The 12,959-nt window shown below is 43.6% G+C and overlaps 1 protein-coding gene across 3 annotated transcripts in view; it reads left to right on the forward strand.

Annotated features, from left to right (window-relative positions):
• Nucleotides 1-265: 265 nt before the first annotated feature.
• The window catches only part of LOC124010863 (sterol 26-hydroxylase, mitochondrial-like), a 29,136-nt gene continuing 16,442 nt past the window's right edge, over nucleotides 266-12,959 (forward strand). For 2 of the 3 annotated variants that reach the window (XR_006834508.1, XM_046323597.1), the window contains exons 1-5: nucleotides 269-573; nucleotides 4,115-4,305; nucleotides 9,985-10,184; nucleotides 10,404-10,601; nucleotides 10,928-11,091. Coding sequence is in view for 1 of the 3 variants with exons in the window: in XM_046323597.1 (XP_046179553.1) it covers nucleotides 568-573; nucleotides 4,115-4,305; nucleotides 9,985-10,184; nucleotides 10,404-10,601; nucleotides 10,928-11,091 (759 nt within the window). In the remaining 2 variants the exon portion in view is untranslated. Of the gene's footprint in view, nucleotides 574-4,114; nucleotides 4,306-9,984; nucleotides 10,185-10,403; nucleotides 10,602-10,927; nucleotides 11,092-12,959 lie in introns of all 3 variants that reach the window. The other variant, XR_006834509.1, reaches the window with a different exon arrangement.

The following is a 12,959-nucleotide window of genomic DNA, read 5'->3' on the forward strand; positions in this document are numbered from 1 at the left end:
CTGTAAGGCCAATATCCCTACACATTTGTAAATATGGTACTGGAACTGAACCTGCATATATTGTAGTATGCTTGTTTTATCGCGTTCTTTTAATATCTCGTGTTTTGATTCTACCTTATTTTTAGTATTACATAGTTCTTGATAACTGCATTGTTGTGGTTGGAGCTTGCAATAAAGGCATTTCACTATGTTTGTGCACGTGATGTTGAAATGTGAAACTTATGGGCGAGTCCCAATATACCACAGGGCAAACGATACTAAAAAGCATCAGGTGGCAGATTGCGCCTTTACGCGCTCCACTCAACATGTGTAGCCTTTCTGCGGTGAATAGGACGCTCCGAATCACAGTTCACCACCGCCAGACACTGTCAGTGGCGCTGGGCGGCTTTGTGTCTGGTGGTCGGAGGTTCAAATCCGGAGCCAGCAGACACGTAGGACAAAATTGGCTGACAAACGATAGAAACAACTCGGGGGAAGTACAAAACAATAGACGATCTACGCGGACCTAGTTTGGCCACGACGGTGTATTGGCTGTTCGTGAAGGGATATGCAGATAAGAGCCATGCGATGCAGGTAAAATGAATCCCACAGTGCCTCGCTTAATTCCTTATGTATGGCTACCTGCCTACGTGTAGTGAGTGCACGTTGTCGAACGATTTAAGGAATATCAACGTCATTTAGACGACGTAGACTAAGAAGCTAAATTCGATTTTCCATCACAATTATAATGAATGTGAATTTTAAGAATATTTCGCAAGAGAAAAGTTAAGTCACTTATTAAACCATCCAGATCATTTTCCATCAATGAATGTCGATGTAACTTGTTTTGACGACAGCTATGATTAAACAAATGTAAAGGGTTGCGCTGATCGAATCTGGTATCAGGTGAAGTATGACACTGAGTCACCGATTTTATGCTATGTATTTTTTATTAGCTAAGTAATAAGTGGTAAATGCAATTTTCGTATATACCCACACAAGCCAAAAGCAAATCATATTCCATCACATATGATATGATATAGTGTATAACACAGAACCTCACACAAAGCCCGAGGTGTGGTGTATATACCATAAAACCCAGAGGTGCCTTATTGCAATTATAAGCTGGTTACCAACTTAATTAGAACACTTATAATTAATTATACACTGCTCGAAAAAATAAAGGGAACACTTAAACAACACAGTGTAACTCCAAGTCAATCACACTTCTGTGAAATCAAACTGTCCACTTAGGAAGCAACACTGATTGACAAATTTCACATGCTGTTGTGCAAATGGAATAGACAACAGGTGGAAATTATAGGCATTGAGCAAGACACCCCCAATAAAGGAGTGGTTCTGCAGGTGGTGACCACAGACCACTTCTCAGTTCCTATGCTTCCTGGCTGATCTTTTGAATGCTGGCGGTGCTTTCACTCTAGTGGTAGCATGAGACGGAGTCGACAACCCACACAAGTGGCTCAGGTAGTGCAGCTCATCCAGGATGGCACATCAATGCGAGCTGTGGCAAGAAGGTTTGCTGTGTCTGTCAGCGTAGTGTCTAGAGCATGGAGGCGCTACCAGGAGACAGGCCAGTACATCAGGAGACGTGGAGGAGGGCAACAACCCAGCAGCAGGACCGCTACCTCCGCCTTTGTGCAAGGAGGAGCACTGCCAGAGCCCTGCAAAATTACCTCCAGCAGGCCACAAATGTGCATGTGTCTGCTCAAACGGTCAAAAACAGACTCCATGAGGGTGGTATGAGGGCCCGATGTCCACAGGTGGGGGTTGTGCTTACAGCCCAACACCGTGCAGGACGTTTGGCATTTGCCAGAGAACACCACGATTGGCAAATTCGCCACTGGCACCCTGTGCTCTTCACAGATGAAAGCAGGTTCACACTGAGCACGTGACAGAGTCTGGAGACGCCGTGGAGAACGTTCTGCTGCCTGCAACATCCTCCAGCATGACCGGTTTGGCGGTAGGTCAGTCATGGTGTGGGGTGGCATTTCTTTGGGGGGCCGCACAGCCTTCCAGGTGCTCGCCAGAGGTAGCCTGACTGCCATTAGGTACCGAGATGAGATCCTCAGACCCCTTGCGAGACCATATGCTGGTGCGGTTGGCCCTGGGTTCCTCCTAATGAAAGACAATGCTAGACCTCATGTGGCTGGAGTGTGTCAGCAGTTCCTGCAAGAGGAAGGCAGTGATGCTATGGACTGGCCCGCCCGTTCCCCAGGCCTGAATCCAATTGAGCACATCTGGGACATCATGTCTCGCTCCATCCACCAACGCCACGTTGCACCACAGACTGTCCAGGAGTTGGCGGATGCTTTAGTCCAGGTCTTGGAGGAGATCCCTCAGGAGACCATCTGCCACCTCATCAGGAGCATGCCCAGGCGTTGTAGGGAGGTCATACAGGCACGTGGAGGCCACACACACTACTGAGCCTCATTTTGAATTGTTTTAAGGACATTACATCAAAGTTGTTTCAGCCTGTCGTGTGGTTTTCCACTTTAATTTTGAGTGTGACTCCAAATCCAGACTTCCATGGGTTGATAAATTTGATTTGATAATTGTTGTGTGATTTTGTTGTCATCACATTCAACTATGTAAATAAAAAAGTATTTAATAAGAATATTTCATTCATTCAGATCTAGGAGGTGTTATTTTAGTGTTCCCTTTATTTTTTTGAGCAGTGTATATTTTTGGGTAATTCCCGTGGTACTTATTTCAATAGGCATAGGCTACTGACTAAAATCTGGGTTTATAATTGCAATTCAATTTTGACATGGTTTGCTGAGCTACATGCAGGTAGCCTTTTGCCCCCTGATAGGCCAACATCTAATTTCAGGGAAAAGTCCACAATGAAAATGTTTAGAATGATACATTTGCAATAGAGCTGTGACCATGATCACAATTGATAACTGCAGCACTCTCAACCGGTGCTCTCTTTTTCAGTCTCACCTCTACCCATTGAATGAATGTATACTATTGTTACACAAAAATATGGTATAAGAATACCCTATACCCATCAAGAAAAAGCACAAACACCAGTACCTGGTTTCCCTTACCTATTGAAATCAAGAAGAAGAAAATAATAACGATGAAATAGACCAGTTTACTGCTGTGCTATGTCACATGTACTGTATCTATATCAATAAAGACTAGGGTAGGCCAATTTATTTTGTAGATATTAACTGAAATAGAAGATCAAGGTGGTTCTGGAAGTATTCTCAGGGTGATTATTGGGTTGTATAAACATGAGTGCCCCCCCCACAATGCTGGCCTTCAAATTAGTTTCTAAAGTCAGGCAAGACTGCCTCTGACAGGCTTGAGCCTGCTGCCTGAGGTTCAGAGAAACAACCCTTCTCCAACTGTGTAGCCTACTAGAAACCAGTTCTTTCAAAAGGGCATAATGCTGTCTTGAACTTACATAGTTGAATCTAATATAACCGTTACAAATGATCAGTCATTATGAGAAATAGGGCTCACATGCGAGATGTCACTTCGCATCAGAAACCTTCTCTATTTGAAAAATATCCTTTTCTATAATTCTCATTTGCACTTGTGAATTTACCATGTTAAATATAACTGTACTTATTTGTTTGTTAAACGTTAGCTCACAGAATGAAGGGTTTTCAAGCCTTGTACAACTTTTTTTACCCCTTCACAAACTGTGGGCCGGACCAAACCCAAAGCATAATTGGCAGCAGGGCGATCCAATCGTAACATTTGGAATTGAGTAGTACTGTGAAAGCCAGTATATATGGTGGTTAAATCCTTTCACATCCATCAAATTTATCATAACATATTATTGAGGGGTCAAATTGGCTCTGATATTTGTGAGATCATGACCCCCCCCCCAAGTTATGCACCTGGCTTCATGGTTGATTTGACTAAATTAGGTTAATAAGTAGTTTATATACACTGAACAAAACATTAGGAGGACCTTCCTAATATTGAGTCCACCACCTTCTTCCCTCAAAACAGCCTCAATTTGTTCGGGAATAGACTATAAGGTGTCAAAAGCACTCTACGAGGATGCTGGTCCATATTGACTCCAATGCTTCCCACAGTTGGGTCAAGTTGGTGTACATTTCCAGAATCAAAGATCTTCTCTTTTCCCCCAACCCAGGTTGAACACAAGAAACTGTACGGGCCCATCTGGCGCTCGCGGTTCGGCCCGTTTGATGTGGTGAACGTGGCGTCTCCAGAGCTTATATCCCAGGTGATCCGTCAGGAGGGCCGCTTCCCGGTCCGGACAGAGCTGCCACACTGGAAGGAGTACCGCGATATGAGGGGACAGGCCTATGGACTCCATGTGGAGTGAGTGGCCGATGAACTACACCGAGGACTATTCCTAGATTGGGTGTAGGAAAGGGAATGGATAATACTTACACCCACTTTTCCCTCAAATGTTGGGGCACTGAGGACATTTTAGTTCTTGTGAGCGGAAACTTTCATGTGAGAATTTTGTGCAACTTCCGCCGCACGTTTACAGTAAACCCTGCGGCTGTACCATTACAGTTTTCGACAGTAGCCAATAGGCTATTGTGGCTATTTGAGCGTAATGTAGGTCTACTGTACCAATAAAACCAATGGAACAAATCCCATAACATTTTCACGTGGAAATAGCTTTTGATTTCTGTGATATAGCTTACAGTAGTGTCGTGTCTTTACTATCATTAACTGAAGACTGATAGTTTTTATCAAAGATTCTCTGTAATTAGTTACAATGCGATCAACTGAATAATCACGTAATTAATTAACTATGAAATCGGGGCACCAAGGAAAAATATTCAGATTACAAAGTTATCATGTCCTAAAATAACTTTTCAGATATTTTATCTGATCAATTAGTCTTCGAATTAATGAATGATTTATTTACCTCACGTTAGTCTCATTCCAAACGTCATAAATTGTTGGTTATCTGCGCGAACCCAGTCTTCACTATGAGTCATCCATACATCAATTGTCTTAAATCATTTATTTATTAACTAACTAAGTAATTCACAGAAATGAACCGGCATGGCGGCTTGTTAGACAAAGGGGAAATGGGGGGGTCGACTAAGCAGTCACTACAGAGTTAATTATAACCATTAAAATGCTAATCCTTTACACATGAACGCTTACTCATTCGGGAACAACTGCAATCAATATATATATTTAAGCTCAGTGTGTCGTCTTGATCGCTGGTGAAAAGTCTTTCTTTTGTAGAATTGTCCGTCTCTCCATCTCTCCCTCTGTCTCGGTTAGAGGGGATAGTTCAAAGTGACATTCGTTTTAGAATGGATGTTTCGGCGGTTGTCGTTCTTCGCGTTCAATGATGCCAAATTCCTAGCTGCAAACTAGTAATCAATATCAAAGAATTGTTCTTATTCTGTCGGTACCGATAGTCTTAAGAGTTTAACCATGTGGTATGGTTAAAAGATTCTACAACCTTTAGCCATCTCGTAATTGAGGTAAGCTTGGTCTACAACCTTTGTCTCCCTCCTAATGGAGAAAAACATGGTCTAATGATAATTTCTAAAAGTTGGGTTTTATTCAGAATGGCAGAAGAGGGCTGTCCCAGGATGTCTGACCCTAACTGGGCTCAGGGGCGGTCCTCTGAAATAGTTCAAATCAAAAGGGAATTGTATTTGTCTTCATTAAACAGTCCACAATCATATTACACCATTATACAAACAGTATCATCCTCACTCATTCATCTTATTCAACAATTAGATGTAAACCTAATATCTGAGGCTATTATATAAACAACGTTATGGTAATGTGGCCACACCGTCTCTCTTGCGCTTGGTTGGTGGTTGGTGATCGCCGTTGCGATCACCCCCCACCTCTGGTGGTTTACCTTGGTTGTCTCTCTGACGGCGGGGCATGCCGCCACAAGGATGGGCCGTGGGTGTCTGGATTAGGGGTCGCCTTTCCGGACCCGTCGTCTGGTCCTCGTCCAGACTGGAAGATCTGGGCTGTAACTTTGGTAGATGTTAACAACGCACACACACTCATGAAATATATATAATTACATGAATTCCCCAATGAGCGGCGTTGTGGCACTAAGTGATGGTTGTATGGGGACTTTGTTTATGGCTCTATCACTTCCCAAGTGTCAAAGGAACTGAACTGAAAAGGAATGAAAGCATAAACAAAAGATATACAAAATATAGTTCTCACACAAAAAAAACCCCATCTAATTGGACTGTATTCTATATACGTCCAATGTTCTGGCAAAATGACTATCATGGCATTGTCTCTATTGCCATATCTAGGGTTTTCCTACTTGGTGTGTTGCTTAGGCACCATCCTAAGTTGATAATTATATGATAAGTTTACAACTGTGAGACACCAGTTTTGGGCAGTCTACAGGGATGACCTATGGACTTCTGGGAAGAAACTGGTGAGTGCTGTAGAGTCAAAGGCCTACAAGTAAATGTTCAACTTTATTCACTAAGGCTGGTATTTTGCTTGGACCCTTCTAGCATAAATCCTAATTGGATGTTCCGTTGTGCATGTGCATTTATGCTTACACAAGCGCGCATGTCAGGGGAAGAAAAGCAAGTATCCTGGCAGATTACAGATCTCTCTCTGTCTTGGTTAGAGGGGATAGTTCAAAGTGACATTGGTTTTAGAATGGATGATCATTTCTCAAAGTTGGGTTTTATTCAGAATGGCAGAAGAGGGCTGTCCCAGGATGTCTGACCCTAACTGGCTTCAGGGGCGGTCCTCTGAAATAGTTCAAATCAAAAGGGAATTTTATTTGTCTTCATTAAACAGTCCACAATCATATTACACCATTATACAAACAGTATCATCCTCACTCATTCATCTTATACAACAATTAGATGTAAACCCCATATCTGAGGATATTATATAAACAGCGTTATGGTAATGTGGCCACACCGTCTCTCTTGAGCTTCCCAAGTTGTGACAAACGCACCAGGTTGTAGATGGATTCTTCACCCATCTTTTACACTTTCTCTGGAAAATGACATTTGTTCGTACCTCAAGTTCTGTGAGGTGGAAGGATTTCCTTTGTCCTCTGTGAACTTTTACCCTCTTCTCTAATACAGTGTGTCTGAGGTCTTCTCAGGAATGTACGACCTCTGACCACAGCAGTCTGGTTGTATAAGCAGAGAGCGGGGGATGGTGCTCGCTGTACTCAAAAAGGGCAACGTCATGACAGTAGCTTATATGTGGTGTTCAATGCAGGCCTATATTGCATTAGCTTTTTAATAGCGTTTTTACATTATGAAACGCTTGATATTAATAATGTTTTACTTTGTCTGTAACACCATGGGCCAAATAGTTGACTGTAGATTGTATTGTATGATGCAAGAAACCACTTTACAAAATAAAATGTATTATCATTACCATACAGAGAATTAGACAAGGTAGGACATTCAAGCATGTCTCAAAATACAACACTGCCCCTTTAATTAAGATGTAAGCTTTTTACCTGATTAGCTTTTCAAAGAGAGTACTCACCCCCCTTGGCATTTGTCCTATTTTGTTGCCGTACGACATTTGATTTACACAACCACCACTTTGAAGATGCAAAATATATTTTGTGAAACAAACAAGAAATAAGACAAAAGAAACAGAACTTGAGCATGTATAACTATTCACCCCCCCTCACCCTTTGCAGCAATTACAGTTGCAAGTCTCTTGGGATATGTCTCTATAAGCTTGGTACATCTAGCCAATGGGATTTTTGCCCATACTTCAAGGCAAAACTACTCCAGCTCCTTCAAGTTGGATAAGTCCCTGCTGGTGTACAGCAATCTTTAAGTCATACCACAGATTCTCGATTGGATTGAGATCTGGACTTTGACTAGGCCATTCCAAGACGTTTAAATGTTTCCCCTTAAACCACTCAAGTGTTGCTTTTGCAGTATGCTTAGTGTCATTGTGCTGCTGGAAGGTGAACCTCTGTCCCAGTCTCAAATATCTAAAACGTTTCAAAAGACAAACAGGTTTCCCTCAAGAATTTCCTTGTATTAACGCCATCCACCATTCCTTCAATTCTGACCAGTTTCCCAGTCCCTGCCGATGAAAAACATCCCCACAGCATGATGCTGCCACCACTATGCTTTACTGGTGTTCTCCGGGAGGGATAGTATTCTCGGGGTGATGAGAGGTGTTGGGTTTGTGCCAGACATAGCGTTTTCCTTGATGGCCAAAAAGCTACGTTTTTGTCTCATCTGACCAGAGTACCTTCTTCCATATGTTTGGGGCAAACATGTTTGCTTATTTTTGTCTTTCAGCAATGGCTTTTTTCTGGCCACTCTTCCATAAAGTCCAGCTCTGTGGAGTGTACGGCTTAAAGTGGTCCTATGGACAGATACTCCAGTCTCTGCTGTGGAGTTTTGCAGCTCCTTCGGGGTTATCTTTAGTCTCTTTGTTGCCTCTCTGATTAATGCCCTCCTTGCCTGGTCCGTGAGTTTTGGTGGGCGGCCCTCTCTTTGCAGGTTTGTTGAGGTGCCATATTATTTCCATTGTTTAAATAATGGATTTAAATGGTTCTCTGTGGGATGTTCAAAGTTTCTGATATTTTTTTTAGAACCCAACCCTGATCTGTACTTCTCCACAACTTTGTCCCTGACCTGTTTGGAGAGCTCCTTGGTCTTCATGGTGCCGCTTGCTTGGTGGTGCCCCTTGCTTGGTGGTGTTGCTGGGGCTTTTCAGAACTTGTGTGTGTGTGTATACATACTGAGATCATGTGACATTTAGATTGCACTCAGGTGGACTTTATTTAATTTATTATGTGTCTTCTGAAGGTAATTGGTGCACCAGATTTTATTTAGGGGCTTCATAGCAAAGGGTTGTAATGCAAAGAAAATAGGAAAAACGCCAAGGGGATGAATACTTTTGCAAGGCACTGTATATTTAAGCAATAAGGCACCTCGGGGTTGTGGTATATGGCCAATATACCACAGCTAAGGGATGATCTTATGCACGACACAACATGGAGTGGCTAGATACAGCCTGTCAGAAAAATCAGCATTCAGGGCTCGAACTACCCAGTTCATAATTTTGATACGATCACAGAAAAAATAACGTTAATCTATATAGTGCTAACTAATGCGGCGAACTCAAGAAAGTTTCTTCAGCGCGCCAGTCCTGGAGGAGGTGCGCAGCATAGAGGGAACATTGCTTACACACTATGCTTCAAAGATACACTACGACTGTTAATGGTAATAAATCATTGCCTTGGGTAAAAGCAATGTTGGTCTGGTTTGAGGAAACCATGGTCCAACAGGTAAACTTGTTTCAGTAGTTCCTCCAACTCAACATTATCCATCTAACCTACAGGTAACTGCCAAAATAAAGGAAACGCCAACATAGCGTCTTACATGGGGCATTGGGCCGCCGCTAGCCGCCAGAAAAGCTTGAATGCGCCTTCGCATAGATTCTACAAGTGTTTGGAACTCTATTGGAGTGACACCATTATTCCATGAGAATGTAATCGTTTTGTTGACGGTGGTGGAAAGAGCTGTCTCAGACACCACTCTATAATCTTCCATAAGTGTTCAATTGGGTTGAGATCTAGTGACTGACATACACAGTTTAAACCCCCTTCGCTCCATTGAGAATTTCAATTTCAAAAGTCACTAGCCACGGTAGCCAAAATAATAGGCAACTGGGCATTTTTAGACATGACCCGAAGCTCGGTGGGATGTTCCCCTGCTTAATTAACTCAGGAACCACACTTGTGTGAAAGCAGCTGCTTTCAATATACTTTGTATCCCTCGTTACTGAGGTTTTCTCTTTATTTTGGCCGTGACCTGTAGATATACCTAATATAATAATAATAATATATGCCATTTAGCAGACGCTTTTATCCAAAGCGACTTACAGTCATGTGTGCATACATTCTACGTATGGGTGGTCCCGGGGATTGAACCCATTACCCTGGCATTACAAGCGCCATGTTCTACCAACTCCACCCCTTTATTCTGAATATCTACTGTAGATTCACTGTCTGTCTCCTCTCCTCTCCTACAGTAAAGGCCTACAGTGGTACCGTATCCGTAGTGTCCTGAATCCAAAGATGCTGAAGCTAGCGGAGGTGTCTGCGTACGCGCCTGTCATCCACCAGGTAGTAGGGGACCTGCTACAGCGTATTGAGAGGCTCCGCCTCCGCAGTCAGGACCACACCACTGTACCAGACCTCACCGCAGAGCTCTACAAGTTTGGCTTTGAAGGTGTGATACCATTGGTTCATTCAGTATTTTTTTATGCCCCTTCAGAAACACACACACACACCCAGTGGGGTTGGAAGCCAGGGTCTGCCACAGTGCCCATAGAGCAGCTTAGGTGCCTTGCCATCTCCTGCCGTTGTGCCCCTGAGCATCTCGGATACCTAGAATCCCACCAGCTCTGTGTAGTCCTCATTGTTCACTGTGTTCTGTCCATCCCTGCAGGGATCTCTTCCATCCTGTTTGAGACGCGGCTGGGTTGTCTGCAGGAGGAGATCCCTAAGGACACGCTGAAGTTCATCGCTGCAGCCAACGACATGCTAACCCTGTCTGAGACGGTCCTCTTCCTCCCGCTCTGGACACGCAACATCTTGCCCTTCTGGAAACGATTTATCCAAGCCTGGGACGACCTGGTGAATGTAGGTATGTTTGCAAATAATGTCAGGGGCTCCTTCTATTGAGCGACAAGCGGACTTAAATGTGTAGGTGGAAAGTAGACATGGTAGGTCCGACCTCCACAATGCAAGCATATGGTTGTTTCTATTGCCCTGTCAATTGCACGTCAGCCGCTAAGCACCGTTGAGAAGTGTCGGAAATCGCAGACCTATGTGGGAACTTTGTTAATGTGGGAGGCAACCCGTCTGCCTAGGGAGACTAACTGTTGAGCTATGTTCACTATTGAGACTCATTTTGTGTGTGTTTGTGTGCATGAACGTGTGTGTTCAATGTATTTCTACATAAACCCTCAGCTCAGGGTCTGATTGACCATAAGTTGGCGCAGATGGATGCCCAGGTGCATGCTGGGAAGAAGTTGGACGGGATGTATCTCACCTACCTGCTGTCCTGTGATAAACTGACCCTGGGAGAGGTGTACATCAGCATCACAGAGCTGTTGCTGGGCGGAGTGGACACGGTGAGAGGAGAGGGTCATGGGAGGTCATACAGAGAGGAGGGTGGTGCCATACACAACAGCAGGTTCACGTTCAGTAGGGTACACCGTAAACAAACCTTTTGAAACAGAAAATGAACATGTGAATTTCTCATTGGCAAAATGCTATTATTTCGTCTATATTTCAGTGTTTTCTTCTGTTTTGTGACTACTGGACACGTCCTAGGGAATGGGTGGAGGTGTATTTTGGCTTTAAGATTAGATGATTCTGCCCAGGCCATAAATACTGAGACCATTTCCTTTAGTTTGTTGACATATGTATTTGCAGTGTAACTTTAAAAAAAATGTTTTGTGGGTACAAAAACGCATGTAACCACAGACATACACACAGTAACCATACAAACACAGCAGGACCTGCCTGACTGCATTCCCTGGTGCAGTCTGGGCTTGTCTTTGTCAAGAGCCACTTGCTGCTATCTGGGATCTGTTACGGAGTAAAACGCCAAGCCTCGAGCTCTATTTATTCCACCTTTATGTAACGTCATCAAGATAAAAATGTTTTTTGCTCACTGGAAATCAGTGTTTTCACTTTTATTCAATGACTAGATGTCACTTGAAATGATCTAATGTTCCAAAGTAATTCCTCAGCTGCTTTAATGATGAATTGATGTCAATAAATGTTGATGATCACTTGATAACTTGTCTCTGATACAGGCTCCACCACTCCCTCAACTTTTACTTTAAACATTTTTTTTTAAACATCAGCATTTTAATTGTCCAAGTCAAATTTCCCCGCAGGGACAATAAAGTATACTGAACAAAAATCTAAACGCAACAATTTCAAAGATTTTACTGAGTTACCGTTCATTTAAGGAAATGAGTCAATTGTAATGTATTAATTAGGCCCTAATCTATGGATTTCACATGACTGGGAACACAGATGTGCATCTGTTGGTCACAGATACCTTAAAAGAAAAAGTAGGGCCTGCCGAGTGGCACAGTGGTCTAAGGCACTGCAGTGCTTGAGCTGTCACTACAGATCCAGGTTCGATCCAGGTTCGATCCCGGACTGTGTCGCAGCCGGCCGCGACTGGGAGACCCATGAGGCGACGCATAATTGTCCCAGCGTCATCCGGGTTAGGGGAGGGCGCATGTACTCTGACACGGTCGCCAGTTGTACGGTGTTTCCTCCGACACATTGGTGCGGCTGGTTTACGGGTTAAGCGAGCAGTGTGTCAAGAAGCAGTGCAGCTTGGCAGGGTCGTTTTTCAGAGGACGCGTGGCTCTCGACCTTCACCTCACCCGAGTCCGTATGGGAGTTGCAGCGATGGGACAAGACTGCAACTACCAATTGGGGTAAAAATAATAATAAAATGAGATAAAAGTTGGGGCATGTATCAGAAAACCAGTCGGTATCTGGTGTGACCACCATTTGCCTCATGCAGCGCGACATCTCTTTCACATAGATTCGATCAGGCTGTTGGTTGTGGCATCTTACTCCTCTTCAATGGCTGTGCAAATTTGCTGGATATGGGCGGAACTGGAACACGCTGTCGTACACGTCGATCCAGATTATCCCAAACATGCTCAATGTCTGGTGAGTATGCAGGCCATGGAAGAACTGGGACATTTTCAGCTCCTGGGAATTGTGGACAGATCCTTGCGACATGGGGCCGGGCATTATCATGCTGAAACATGAGGTGATGGCAGCGGATGAATGGCACGACAATGGACCTCAGGATCTCATCACGGTATCTCTGGGATTTCAAATTACATTTACATTTAAGTCATTTAGCAGACGCTCTTATCCAGAGCGACTTACAAATTGGTGCATTCACCTTATGACATCCAGTGGAACAGCCACTTTACAATAGTGCATATTGCTAAAATGC

Source organism: Oncorhynchus gorbuscha, linkage group LG23 (genome assembly GCF_021184085.1).
Source record: "Oncorhynchus gorbuscha isolate QuinsamMale2020 ecotype Even-year linkage group LG23, OgorEven_v1.0, whole genome shotgun sequence".
Classification (NCBI taxonomy): Eukaryota; Metazoa; Chordata; class Actinopteri; order Salmoniformes; family Salmonidae; genus Oncorhynchus; species Oncorhynchus gorbuscha.